Source organism: Vitis vinifera, chromosome 14, assembly GCF_030704535.1.
Source record: "Vitis vinifera cultivar Pinot Noir 40024 chromosome 14, ASM3070453v1".
Taxonomy (NCBI): domain Eukaryota; kingdom Viridiplantae; phylum Streptophyta; class Magnoliopsida; order Vitales; family Vitaceae; genus Vitis; species Vitis vinifera.
The window spans coordinates 26,823,606-26,837,170 of NC_081818.1; the positions used below are offsets into that span (position 1 = coordinate 26,823,606).

At 37.5% G+C, this 13,565-nt stretch overlaps 2 protein-coding genes across 2 annotated transcripts; both read right to left on the reverse strand.

Annotated features, from left to right (window-relative positions):
* Window positions 1-1,753: 1,753 nt before the first annotated feature.
* LOC100242213 (protein SIEVE ELEMENT OCCLUSION B) lies at window positions 1,754-4,918 on the reverse strand. The gene is made up of 7 exons (XM_002271687.5): window positions 4,658-4,918; window positions 4,413-4,517; window positions 3,870-4,318; window positions 3,541-3,656; window positions 3,292-3,434; window positions 2,646-3,131; window positions 1,754-2,549 (listed from the first exon to the last, which is right to left on the reverse strand). The coding sequence occupies exons 1-7, from the start codon at window positions 4,862-4,864 to the stop codon at window positions 1,908-1,910; spliced, it is 2,148 nt and encodes a 715-aa protein (XP_002271723.2). The 5' UTR covers window positions 4,865-4,918; the 3' UTR covers window positions 1,754-1,907.
* Window positions 4,919-7,367: 2,449 nt separating this feature from the next.
* Window positions 7,368-11,231, reverse strand: LOC100254392 (protein SIEVE ELEMENT OCCLUSION B). The gene is made up of 7 exons (XM_003633791.4): window positions 10,820-11,231; window positions 10,153-10,257; window positions 9,561-10,009; window positions 9,227-9,339; window positions 8,976-9,118; window positions 8,319-8,810; window positions 7,368-8,229 (listed from the first exon to the last, which is right to left on the reverse strand). Exons 1-7 carry the CDS (start codon window positions 11,174-11,176, stop codon window positions 7,588-7,590), a joined length of 2,301 nt encoding a protein of 766 aa, XP_003633839.2. The 5' UTR covers window positions 11,177-11,231; the 3' UTR covers window positions 7,368-7,587.
* Between the last annotated feature and the right edge of the window lie 2,334 nt (window positions 11,232-13,565).

Sequence of the window (13,565 nt, forward strand, 5' to 3'; positions counted from 1 at the left end):
TTATCCCCAAATCAAGGAACCTATTGTTGGGAACCTTGGATTACTTCGTTCCCATGCCCTAAATCTCATAGGGTGCATGCATCTATATCCTTAGGCATCTTTAAATCTATTGTAACGGAATAAAATGATAATAAAAACCATTTTAGAATAAAGATTTAGAGATTTGAACCCCACACCTGGATCTAGATGTTCCTAGATTAATTCTTTGTGGTGAAGAACATGTTTGAATAGTCTAGAGGTCTCGTATACCCAAGATTTTCTGCCCGATGACTCGAACTATGATCTTGACACTTCAAAGTGTGGCCTTTAGAAGAGTGGAAACTTTGACTCTTTCTCTCTCTCTCTCTCTCTCTCTCTCTCTTTCTCATTCGATGTGGAATATGACTAACTAAAGTCATTAGGAAACCCAAACCCATAAGGGGGTATTTATAGGATTGCCCATTGGGCTTAAGTGACTTGAACCCATCAAAACTTAGGTAACTTAATCCAGCCTAAAACAGGTCCTAATTGATTAATTAATCACATAAGGCCATCTAATTAATCAATTAGTCTAATATAAAAACCTTGTTCATTATCCCCTTTGCAACCTTGCGTAATTATCAAAACGCTTTTATGCACAAGAATGAACTTAGAGTTAATTTAACCCTCATAAACCATGTCATCATGGTATATGAGCTTAGAGTGGGGACCACTAAGACTCATAGGAGTACATGCTCCCTTAGAATCCAATTTTGAAGTTGATTCAAAATTTCACTAAAGAAAATCAACTGCACTCCAATATCCTATGTAAATAACAACGATACGAAGCTCAGGATTCGTGACCTACTATCCACTGCATGTAGACTTCCTATGAATTAGTGTTTGTAATCTAACAAGGTAGTGCTATCACCTATCAAAATTATCTCTCCAATCCTTGAATTATATATCCCACTTATTATGTGATCAACTGATATACTCTAATTCTAAGGAACATATGTCAAATTCCATTAAAGGAATTATTGTAGCATTAGAGATTTCATAATCATATGTCCTTTGGACTACTTAATGGGACACGTTGTTTCAATCCCATGAGATATCATAGTGTCTTTATTACTAATACATGTTGCCACCAATCTTCATCAATTGTGATCCAATCCATAGGGATATATGACCACTTTAAGATCTCATCCATAGGCTGAAGTCTCTTATTGATTTTGGTACAAACTCAATATCTTCTCAATGTTGAGAGTCCATGCAATATAGTAGGTTGGTGAATCATGACAATTGATAGCCTTGCATCATGATTCACCATAGGTTCTATTCAGTGTGCATCACATACACGAGTACACTCACCATGGGAAACTCATCCTAATGGCTAAGATAAGTCATCCCTTAAATTAGGAGGTGGTGTACCATCAATGGGGCATCAAACCAATTGGTGGCGCTGCTCTAACAGGTCCTTAACTACTAGCAAGGAAAGACACATGTGCAATCTTGTGATCACCTCTACTTGTGAAAACCAAGAAGGGGATGCAAAACTTGGCTTCTCTTCTCTCCCAAACTTTTAACACATTATTTACCTTGGCTTATACAACATTCAACAAAAATATTATCCAATTATTGTAATGGTAACAAAGGAGTTGATATATCCTATGGGTATCCTCATGTACTACCTACTGCTTCACCATTAATTTTGTTGGCATCAGCATATTCCCTCTTTGGACAGTGAAAGGAAAGGCCTCAACTCTCCAAATCAACATCATATAGAGTAATGTTTGGAAACTGAAATCATATTAAGCTTAATTAAGAACTCAAATTTTATTACATCACGCGGAAAACAGAAACAGAAGGAAAAAAGAAAACACACTGCAAAGTTATTTCAGTAGCATGCGTGCATGCCCAGTAAAAAGAAACGCGACATGAGTACTTCAGATGAGTGCGTTGATAGTGCTCTCATCGTGGCAGCAAAGGAAAGCCATGTATTTCTCCATGTTGCGGAGGCACTCCGGGCACTTCATCGTATCTGGAATCCTTCCAACAGTGCTGGAGAACTCGAAGCGGCAGCAGGGGCGAGCATCTGGACGAAGATTATTATGGTAGTCAGAGCAAGCCATATCGAAACCCTTTGAAGGCACATACTCCTTCCATGCGTCGTACTCGTTGAAGGTAGGCAAGACACTGGAGCTGTGGCCATTGACGAATACAAAAGATCCCTTGCTGAGTACAGCCCATCCTCCTTCCTTGTCGTAGCTGAGCAGTTTCTTGATTTCCCGCAGCATAGGGTCGACATCGACAGTACTCCCCAGCTGGATCTTGGAGAACATCATGCTTTCCAGTCGGGTCCAGAAGAACCAGACCATGGCAAGATCTTGCCAGCAGTAGCTGAGTTTTTCCGCAGTAATGGCGGTTGTGCATTTCCGGACTTGCTCTCTTTTGGTGCTCTTTCCCACGTACACCATCTCTAAGGGGATCCGTGCAGTCGATGCAATTGCCCGTGCGGTGGTTGTGAATTTTCGGATCCATTCCATGTCAGTTCCTCCATACAAGTAAATGTATTTTCCTTCTTTGATCTGATAAAATAAAAATAAAAAAAATCTCCAGATAAGTGAAGTCATTCATACACATGTAAAGCTAGCTGTGTATTTAGATGGGTAAAGGTGAATTACCCAGCTCAGTATGGTTGGGTCAATACCATCCACCAGCAGCTCAAGCTTCCAACTCTCTTCCCTCCACAGAGCTTCCTCTCTCAAACTGGTGAACGGGAAGGCGGTACTCCCCCATATCCACATCATGTGGATTGCATTAGGGCTCACCACTTTCCCTTGTGGATCTAGCACTACAAGGATGGGCTTATTCCGGAAGTGCCACACCTCCCTGATGAACCTGATGACTGGCTTTTCAATTAGTGAAGGTGAGTACACCGAGTACCATGGCATCGTGGTCTGCAGAGTCTCAAACTGGCTTTGCAGGGGATCTGTCCACTCAGCAAAACGGTCCACAATTGGGATCCACACAATCTCATACTCCATCCTAGTTGCATGGACCCGGGACTCATTATAAATCTGTTCAAGAATTGAGAGCTCGTCACGAGGGAAGTCTAGGCTTGATATGAGCAACAGCACATTCTTCCTCCTCAGCACGTCTAAGTTTACCTGTTTTTGCACAAATAATGCATATTAGAACTTCAATTATAATATATGAGGCCGGGTGTAAATCATTTCTAATAGTAGCGTTAGTGGTATTAGTGATTTGTCTAAATGTGATTGTCCCCGATGTGCAATGGTGATGCTGTAATGTGTTTGAAGAGCAAACCCGTCTCTTTGTAGAGCCATCAAGAAGGGGCTGCAGATCCTCCTTGGCATAAATCAGTGCCTTGAGAAGCTTCATGTTGTCAATCTGAACACCCTCCAAGAGATTCAGGAGCATTTGATAAGTTTCAAGATTCATCTTCTCCTCTGCATCAAATAGCAATCTCTCATCAGCGTTAATGTTCATTTTTATGATTTTCATGGGCTGTGCAACGCTTGCTTCCATAAAATTAGAATGGCTTAGTGTTCTGACCTATGTACTGATAACAAAGTGCAAGTTGGTTGTTCAGAAGGTCCAGTATGTTTTTGATCTTGTGAGCCAAGGTGGATAGTTCCCATGTCTCATTTGTGCTGGACATGAGCGCATGCCTGAAATCATTCCAAATGTAATAAGGAAATCACGAACAACCCTAAAACAGATTCACTAGCATGCTATATAATTTAATATAAAATCAGGGGAATATGTTCATTCTATTTATCAGGAGACAGATGGAAATGTACTAACTAGTATTGGCATATTGGTAATAAAGGCCGAAGAGTTCTAGCGTGATATGTTAGCATAAATGGATAGGGAAGACATACTCATGGCCCAAGCTAGAGAGGCTTGAAATCTGAGATGCGCAAGCTATTACAGCCCTGATGGTCCAGTAAACAGCAGTGGGGATATGTGCCATTGCTGTGACTAGTGGTGCTGCATCGTGAGAAATATACACAGATGGTAGTCCCTTGAATTCAATTATGCATTTGGTCACATCCGTCATAGCCCTGATGAGATTGTTTAGCGCATCAAATCGGGGTTTCAGTGAGGCCGAGTGCTCCAAGATGACAGGCACTTGCTTAAGAATTGCCACGGATTTGGCAAGTTGGTTGGACGAGTAGATCTGAGCAAGCAGCCAGAATTCCCCATAGCTCAAAGCAAAAGCTGCTAGGGTTATCACCAGCTTTGCTTCCCAGGGAAAGTAAGATAACTGGTTGAATATGGACAGTGTGGTCGCATGAGCATCTTCTCCACTACTACTCTTGTATGTTATCTGAATACATGATTCATTAAGGAGAATGTCAATATAAATAAACAAAAAAAGGATGTTTATGAGATGAATTTTTGAATTAGTTCTTTGTAATTACCTCGCAGGCGACTCGATCAATTGTAAATGACAGTGCTTCCAGCATCGCGATGAAACTGGCCTGCTGAGTCTTATCATCCCATGTTTCCACACGGGTTTGGGCAGTCTGTGATAAAATCAAAAGTGTATTAGCATATATAAATAAAAAAATTTATAGGCCTCTACCATGGTGATTTGAATCAAATCACTTCAATGCAAACAATTCTTTCAAAACAACAAAGAAATGTTCAGTACTAGCTGTTATACCAGAAAAAGGGGATCAACTGCAGGGCTAGCACGACTCAGAATGTCCTCTACCAGCTGGAAAAGAGGTTTAACGTCAACCTCTCGGCCATCAGGAGTATGGGTTGCATAAATTTGCTTCATCATCGCGTTTTCATCGGACAATTTTATCCTGCCCCTTTCACCCCTGATTAATTGAGTTAGTGAAGGTGCTGCGATTCTGCTGGCCATATTGGGTGAGAAAAGAAAGCTTAGAAGCTCAAGGTTCGGGCAGAAGAGGGGAGAATGGATAATGTTTTTCTTTCCAACTGCCTACTCTTTATATACCCTTCACAAATGGAATAAAGCTATCACAGTTGAATCATTCTTTGCTTCCATTGTAATTAATAAATCAAAGAAGGCCTGTCCCAAGACTGACTTTGGGGCCCCCATCCCTTGTCCCCATCACTTTATTCTTCTCGAATTGATCCGGAAGAGAGGCAGTTTCTTCTTGATTACAAATGTTACAAATGTTACATTTGTAACATGATATACAAAAGTGAGGATATACAAATGCTACATGATAGGATGATGGTAGCAATCGAATATTGACATCCTTGAATATTATTAATTTACCCAAAAACTATGAAGAAAAGTGAAAAGAAAAAGATTAATATGTTTGTTCCTTGCTTCCTTTTATGGAAATAAATGTTCACTCATGGAATGATACACAGTCGTTAACCAGCGGAATAGCTCGAACTGTGAGAAATAGTGAGCAATAAAGAAGCTACGAAAAGCAGAGGCAAGATCCAACAAAATGACCATTGTTGAAGATTTGACAGTTGGGCAAATTATATTTGCCTTTATATCCCATCACAACGGGCAGCATTTTAATGCAAACAACCTTTGGAATCTTGACCAAACCTTATCAAATCTTGTAAATCCCGTGGCTACAAGGGATGGTATTACATTTAACTGTGCGACATAATTGAATGTATAAAGCCATTTATTGGGAGTGGAGTCAAATTAGAAATTTCTGTTTACTTTAAATTAGAAATTTGAAATCACTTGAAATATTTGTAACGTTTAATTATAAAAAAATTGGTTAATTTCATTCGTTTCCTATGAGGTTTTGGTTTAGATATGTCTAGCTTTCATAGGTTTGAAACTTTATCACACACCACCTTTATTTTGAATGAAAGATAAGCTAAGTGAAAATGAAAAATGAAAATGATAGTTAAGAAAGGTATTTGATAAAATTTCAAACCCATGAAGGTTAGATATATTTAACCAAAATATCAGGAGAAGTGAAAGAAATTAATCCTAAAAATATTAGGGATTTAGCATAAGTAATACACGAGAATTTTAAAGATATAGCTAATGATTTTTTTATTTTTTATTGTTTTCATTGTATGTTTGGATTCTACTCTCACAATTGGTGTAGAGTCAAAGGGCAAAAATGCTGAATGAGATATTTTTACTTCAAGCCCCCAACCTATCAAAGATGACTTTGGGAATTAGAGCATTAAGATATAACAACCCAATCTAATCTAATCGGTGTATAGCTGACACCAATTTACATAAATGGAAGAGCTTAAAGCTCCACAAAAGAAAGATCCTTCTTTGGCCAAGAAAAGATCAAGAAGAAAAAAGAACAAAAATAAAATGGTTACAGACATTTTTATGAAATGTTGAAGACTAGTTCTAAGTAAATTATGCCAATCAAACTATTAGAGGAATGATAAAATTTATGTGGGATGAGTCAAAAGTCTCTGTAAAATATTGAAACCTCTCAATAACTCATCATGACATTGGATCTCTCTTATTTTAATTTTACACAAGCAAGGAATCAAATTTTAATTTTAGTTGAAGTCTAGTTAAAGTCTTAATCGATTATTTTTAAGTTTAATATACAGTACAAACATTCGAAATATATATTCTTATTTAACTTTATTTCTAAGCTACATTTTGGCCTTATACACCGACATTAGTACTCCATCTAGTGACAGCCATAGTTGGAATTTTCATGCTTACTCCTTGTTCTAGGTTGCTCTTTCCCAGTGATAACAAGTCTCTGAATCTCTTTAGGTTGAGTTTGGTATGATAGAATAGTAAAGGTAAATCACAATATTTGATGGAAGAGTAGAATTCAAATCACTAGAGTGAGTTCGGATCTTCATGATATTGAATTTGTCATTCTTATTGATTCCCAGTTCCAGAAAACCATCCAAATGTAGTAATAAATAGGACATGAAATGGATCTCCCCACTGGAAAAGCGGGTTTTCATGCACGTATTTGAAAGAAATACAAAATGGAACCCTTTAAAAGTAATTCAAATTTCATTTATTTTCAAATCAAAGATAGTACTTAAAATGATTAAAGATGGTACATAAATCATATATTGATGGTGAAAGTTAATATCCTTGATAAAAAAAATGCACAAAAATCCTAATTATTTTTAACTAATTATATCAAATTTAGATTTTACAAATTTAAATTCTTATTTTGTATTTTTTTTTTCCAAACTGGATGTTATGAAAACAAGTTTTTTCCTCGGTCTGTATTTATTCTATATTTCAACATTTCAAACATGGGGGAATGATAATATTGTGTGAGTTATATGGACGAATTATTGATCTTCAGTTTTGATTCTGAATTTTATAGTGAGAACTACATGGGAACACATAAGCATAATCAACACAAGGATGGCAATCGAAGGACACTGCAACAGCTAATATTAATGATGGTTGAGTATAGATGGAAATTGATGGATAATAGCATTCACCAGCACCTCAAGTTTACAAGGTCGCTTCCTTCCATATCATGTGGATGCAATGAGGCAATCAAATTTTATTACATCACGCGGAAAAACAGGAAGGAGAAAACAAAGAAAACAAAATAAAGAAACACGCGCATGAAATTATTTCAGTAGCAGGCAACATGCATGCATCATATGAAAAACAGAAGTAGAGGCTTAGTAGTGTGCGCTTATGGCGTTCTCGTCATGGCAGCACCCAAAAGTGATGTACTTCTCCATGATTCGGAGGCACTCTGGGCACTTGATGTTCTCTGGAATCCTTCCAAATTCGCTCGGGAACTCAAAGCGGCAGCAGGGCTGAGATTCGCCATGGAGCTTATTATGGAAATCCATGCAAGCTCTGTCGAAGCCCTTTGGGGGCACGTCGTCTTTCCATGCATTGTACTCGGTAAAGGTGGGCAAAACAGTGCTGCTGTGGCCATTGACGAATACGAAAGATCCCTTGCTTAGTACAGCCCATCCTCCTTCCTTGTCGTAGCTGAGCAGTTTCTTGATTTCCCGCAGCATAGGGTCGACATCGACAGTACTCCCCAGCTGGATCTTGGAGAACATCATGCTTTCCAGTCGGATCCAGAAGAACCAGACCATGGCAAGATCTGGCCAGCAGTAGCTGAGTTTCTCCAAAGTGATGGCAGTTGTGCATTTCCGGACTTGCTCTCTTTTCTTGCTGTTTCCCACGTACACCATCTCTAAGGGGATTCGAGCAGTCGATGCAACTGCCCGTGCGGTGGTTGTGAATTTTCGGATCCATTCCATGTCAGTTCCTCCATACAAGTAAATGTATTTTCCTTCTTTGATCTGATCAAGAAAAAAGAAAAATATCCCCAAATAAGTGAAGTCATTCATACACATGTAAAGCTGGGTTTAGATTAGTAAAGGTGCATTACCCAGTTCAGTATGGTTGGGTCAATACCATCCACCAGCAGCTCAAGCTTCCAACTCTCTTCCCTCCACAGAGCTTCCTCTCTCAAACTGGTGAACGGGAAGGCGGTACTCCCCCATATCCACATCATGTGGATTGCATTAGGGCTCACCACTTTTCCTTGTGGATCTAGCACCACAAGGATGGGCTTGTTCCGGAAGTGCCACACCTCCTTGATGAACCTGATGACTGCCCTATCAATCTGTGTAGGAGTGTAGACTGAATACCATGGCATTGTGGCCTGCAGAGTCTCAAACCGATTTTGCATGGCATCTGTCCACACGACTGAGCGGTCCACAACTGGGATCCACACAACTTCGTACTGATACTCCATCCTATTCCCGTGGACTCGAGACTCATTATAGATCTGTTCCAGAACTGAAAGCTCGTCTTGGGAGATTGATAGACCTGATAAAAGCAGCAAAACATTCTTCCTCCTCAGCACATCTATGTTAACCTGCGGCATTAAAGTTAGTACTTTAGGTTAGTAGTCACGAAGGGGAAAAAGAAAATGCACATTGGAACTTTTAAGTCGTGGTAATAATTTTTTTTATATATGATAGTTTCATGGAATAGTGCTACTGCCAATGCAGTAATGCAGTGATGTGTTTGGAGAGTGAACCCTTCTCTTTGTAGAGCCTTCAAGCAGTGGCAGCACATCGTCCTTGGGAGAAATCAGTGCCCTGAGAATCTTCATGTTGTCAATATGAAGACTCTCAAAGAGATTCAGAAGAGTTTGAAAAGCTTCAGCACTCCTCTTATCATCTGCATCAAACAGCAATCTCTTGTCAGATTTAAAATCCATTTAATTGTTATTTACATTAGCTGTGCAACACTTGCTTCCATAAATTTGGAAAGGGTTGGTGGTCTTACCTATGTATTGGTGACAAAGAGTAAGTTGCTTCTTCAGAAGGTCCAGTATGCTATTGATCTTGTGAGCCAAGGTGGACAGTTCCCATGCCTCATTTGTAGCAGATATCCAGTACCTAAAATCATTGCAATTGTCTTAAGTAAAATGATTGTTGCCTAACCAGCATTCCCAACGGATCAAGTGGCATATCATATAATTCTTTCACAAAATCAGAGGCATTTATTTTTTATCTTTGGAAAATTAGCAAATGGAAAAGATATTTAGTTGGCAGTACGTTGCTTTACTAAAGGTTGAAAGATTGAAGCATGATATATCCGAAAAGAGAATATAACATACTCATGGCCCATGCTAGTGAGGGTTGTAATCTGAGTTGCGCAAGCCACAACACTCCTGATGGTCCAGTAAACAGCAGTGGGGATATGGGTCAATGCTGTTGCTAATGCTGATACATCCTGGCTAATGTACATGGGGGGGAGCTCCTTGAACTCAATAATGCACCTGGTAATTGCCACCATAGCCTTGATGAGATTGTTAAGAGCATCAAACCGTGGTTTCAGCAGACCAGAGTACTCCAAGACGATGGGCACTTGCTTAAGGATTGCCATTGATTTCGCAAGTTGGTTGGATGAGGAGATCTGAGCAAGGAGCCAGAATTCACCATAGGTCACAGCAAAAGCTGATAGGGTTAGCACCAGCTTTGCTTCCCATGAATAGCTTGTTAACAGGTCGAATATAGAGAGTGTTGTTGCATGAGCGTCACCTCCGCCCAAACTCTTGTATGCTATCTGAATACATAATTGATTGACCACATGTCAATGTAAACAAACAAATAAAACGTAGTCATGCCATGTGTATAATGCATACGAGATACGAGTTTTCTGTATGCCATTCTAAGAAATGAATTTTTGCAGTAGTTCTTTGTAATAACCTGGCAGGCAATTCGATCAATGGTAAATGACAGTGCTTCGAGCAAAGCAATGAAACTGGCTTGATGAGTCCTATCATCAGAAGTTTCAATGCGTGTTTGGGCATCCTGCAATGAAATCACAAGTGGATTAGCTACTATAAATGCATAGAAAATTTGTATCTGCATACCCTTTCGTCCAAGTATCCTTCAGTAATTAGGACTGTCAATTGCATGCTCTCACCTAACACAAGAAAATAAAATGTGGAGGTTCTGATGTTCTTGAACTAAATGATTCCACCCCATAAAAGCAGCTCAAGGATTTGGAAAAAGAAGAGTGTTATTGTGAAGGAGTTGAAATTTTGAAATAGATTTTATCTTCACAACATATAATAGGAAAAAAGTAGACTTCCGGCAGTAAAAAGTTTGTTATTCTGAAAATATTTTAGATGTAGATAAGTGACTATATGGCGTCAAACTTTCTAGTGTTGATTTTGTGGAGATAACATGGGAGTTGGCTAGTTAGTGTGATATTGTGCTGGCTAGGAATCCTTGGTTGGTATATGCATTTACTTTTGTTTTGGCTATCGAAAAAAATGAACAAGGTCAAGATATTAAAAGCAGCCTGAACAAAAGAAACTGGCAAAAACATTAGGCCTTTACTAAATAAGAGGTTATAGTAGTGTTATACCGAAATTAAGGGATCAACACCCGGTGTAGCCCGATTCAGGATGTCTTCCACGAGTTGGAAAAGAGGCTTAACATCAAACTCTCGGCCATCAGGAGCATGGGTTGCGTGAATTTGTTTCATCATGATGTTGTCATCAGACATGGTTATCATGCTCCTATCATGCCTGGTCAGTTGATGTAAGGGAACTGGGTTGATCTTGGTGGTTACTTCGTGCTGCATTGGAGTTGGGTTGATCACCTGCCGCGAACCTGGGTTCGCTTGCTGCATTGATGATGGTTTCATCAGTTGCTGCGTTGGAGTCGGGTCGATCACTTGCGGCATTGGATTTGGGTTACTGAGTTTGTTGGTAGTCTCCATTTTGTGTATGCAAAGGAAGGCAAGTAACTAAGATTTGAGGCAGAACGGAAGAGGAGAAGATGGCTTGTGTTCCTTTTGCAGACTGCTTGCCCTTTATATACCCTTCACAAACGAATAAAGCGAGCCTCACTGAATCAACTTCTTTACTTCCTCCATAATTAAAATTCAAAAACTTTGGACCAAGATTTGCTTTCGTGACGCATCTTCTTGTTTCTCGATTTTATTCTTTTGGGTGGTCCCGAAAGCAGCAGTTACTTCTGAATCAAGAGAGAGCTCTGGGTCCCGCGAATTTGGCACCAGAGAATTTTCTTATTCCTTGTAGAATTCTTCATCAAAACATACAAACTGCGAACGCAACAACAAAAATTCAAAACCTTGACGGTCTCATTCTATGGTGCTTTGATAGATCCACTTTATACGGGGGCTTATAGGAGTATAGAAATAATATTATTTATCTATATAATTAAAATTTTATATTATGTTTGTATAGATGAAAATTTATTAATTTGGTTTTTATTTTCTCTTTTAAAATTATAGTTTTCAATCAATAAGAGATTAATAATTTGTGTTTATAAGAGTTGCTACACAAGTAAGAAAATAAAAACTTATGTAGATTTAATTTATTTATTTATAAGTTATCTTTATTGTAGAATAATTTTTTTTTTTCAAAGGGAGAAGTATGAAATTCCAACATGCATGAGAAAAGATGTTGGCGTGATTTAAACTATTAAGAATTAAAGATTTTATTTTCTCTATTTTTCTTATGACTATATATATGTATAAGCAAAATCCAAAAAAGAAATATTAAAAAAAGTTATTGATAAAAGGGATTAATAGATGAACAATGTGATTTTTTTCTATAGTTTTTTTCTCTTCTTATTTTTTATTTTTTTTATTTTTTTATCTTGTTACATTTAAAAAAATAATATGAGAAAATTTTATAGTAGTTTCCCAAGTGTTGAGTTAGGTAAATTAGTTCTTTTGTAAATGTCATTAGCCTATGCTAATTGATTAATCATGATATTGCCTTTGCGAAACAATTGCATTTTTCCTACTTTATGTTGTGAGTGTTATTATCCTTTGCCAAATGACTTTTTTTTTTTGGCTTGATGGCTCTTACATTTTGGAACTCTTGATGCATGAATTTCATTCATTCATTTTGGTCATCATTGCTAAAAATTTCATCTTTCTTAGTTGAGTTCATGACACCTATTGTGAATGTTAGTATCTTTTAGTTTAGTCAATACTTGGTTTAATTTTATCTTGAATGATCTAAACTACTTTTTAAATGAAACATATGTAATAATTAGTATGTATATCATGATATTGATTTAGAAAAAAAAATGTAGTAATAATATTTCTGAATTTTCTAATGTTAAAAAAGTTAAAGTACTATCTATGTTTTTCTTTGTATGATAGGGGCCTTAAATCAATTAAAGATCTTGGTTATTTCTCAATGATAAACAATATGTTTTTTCACATGAATTTTATGTTAATTAGCTTTTTGGAGGTTTAAGTTGAAACTATTTTTCATAAAACTTATATTTTGTCTAAATTTTAGGGTATTTGACATTGATAATTGAATCAAGTGACCTTTTGACCTTCATTTTGATGACTGTTTTAGGGTATTCAATCACACAATAGATTAGTTTATTATTTGTCTGATTATAATTTCTTGTTGAACAAACTTAAATAGCATATGCAGAAAACTGTGGTAGTACATCGTAGGTGGAAGCTTTAAGATATAGCTTTAAGATATGTTCTTTTCTTGTTCATATGTTCCTCAATATTTTTTCTTTTAATTTATTGTATTTTTAATTTTTGTATTCTAATACCAAAAGAATAGAGGCTTTTACTAGAGCTCAACCTCCAAGGATGCCTATGCACTTCTCCAGGAGGAAGTATAACGAGTTGCATCAAAGGAATACTTTATGTCTTAAGATTCGAACATATGATGTTTATTATGTAAACAAAACTGATAATCCTCAAGTAATATCATTTTAATGAGGCTAAATGCATTCTTCTATTTCGACATTAGCATATGATGATTATAATACCTTTTTCAATCAGATTTTGAGCCAACCTTTGGAAAATCGAATGTTTGCCCTTCGCTCTAGTTTTTGGTACTTATATGGTCATTATAGTGCTACTCTCCGAGTTCCAATTGAAAGTTGAAGTCGCAAGGGAAGTGTTCAAAGTAACGAGATTCTATAAGCCATGAAATTAAGAGTGAGGATCACCTCATAGAATCCACACCTAATTAGCACTCTCGTGGATGAGTGTGCAAAAAAACAAACATGCACGAAATTTGTCTAGAAAAATTAGCATCCCTATAGCACTAGTGTAGAGTAAGATATAGAAATTGGCATCCTTTCCGAAGATGTATAGA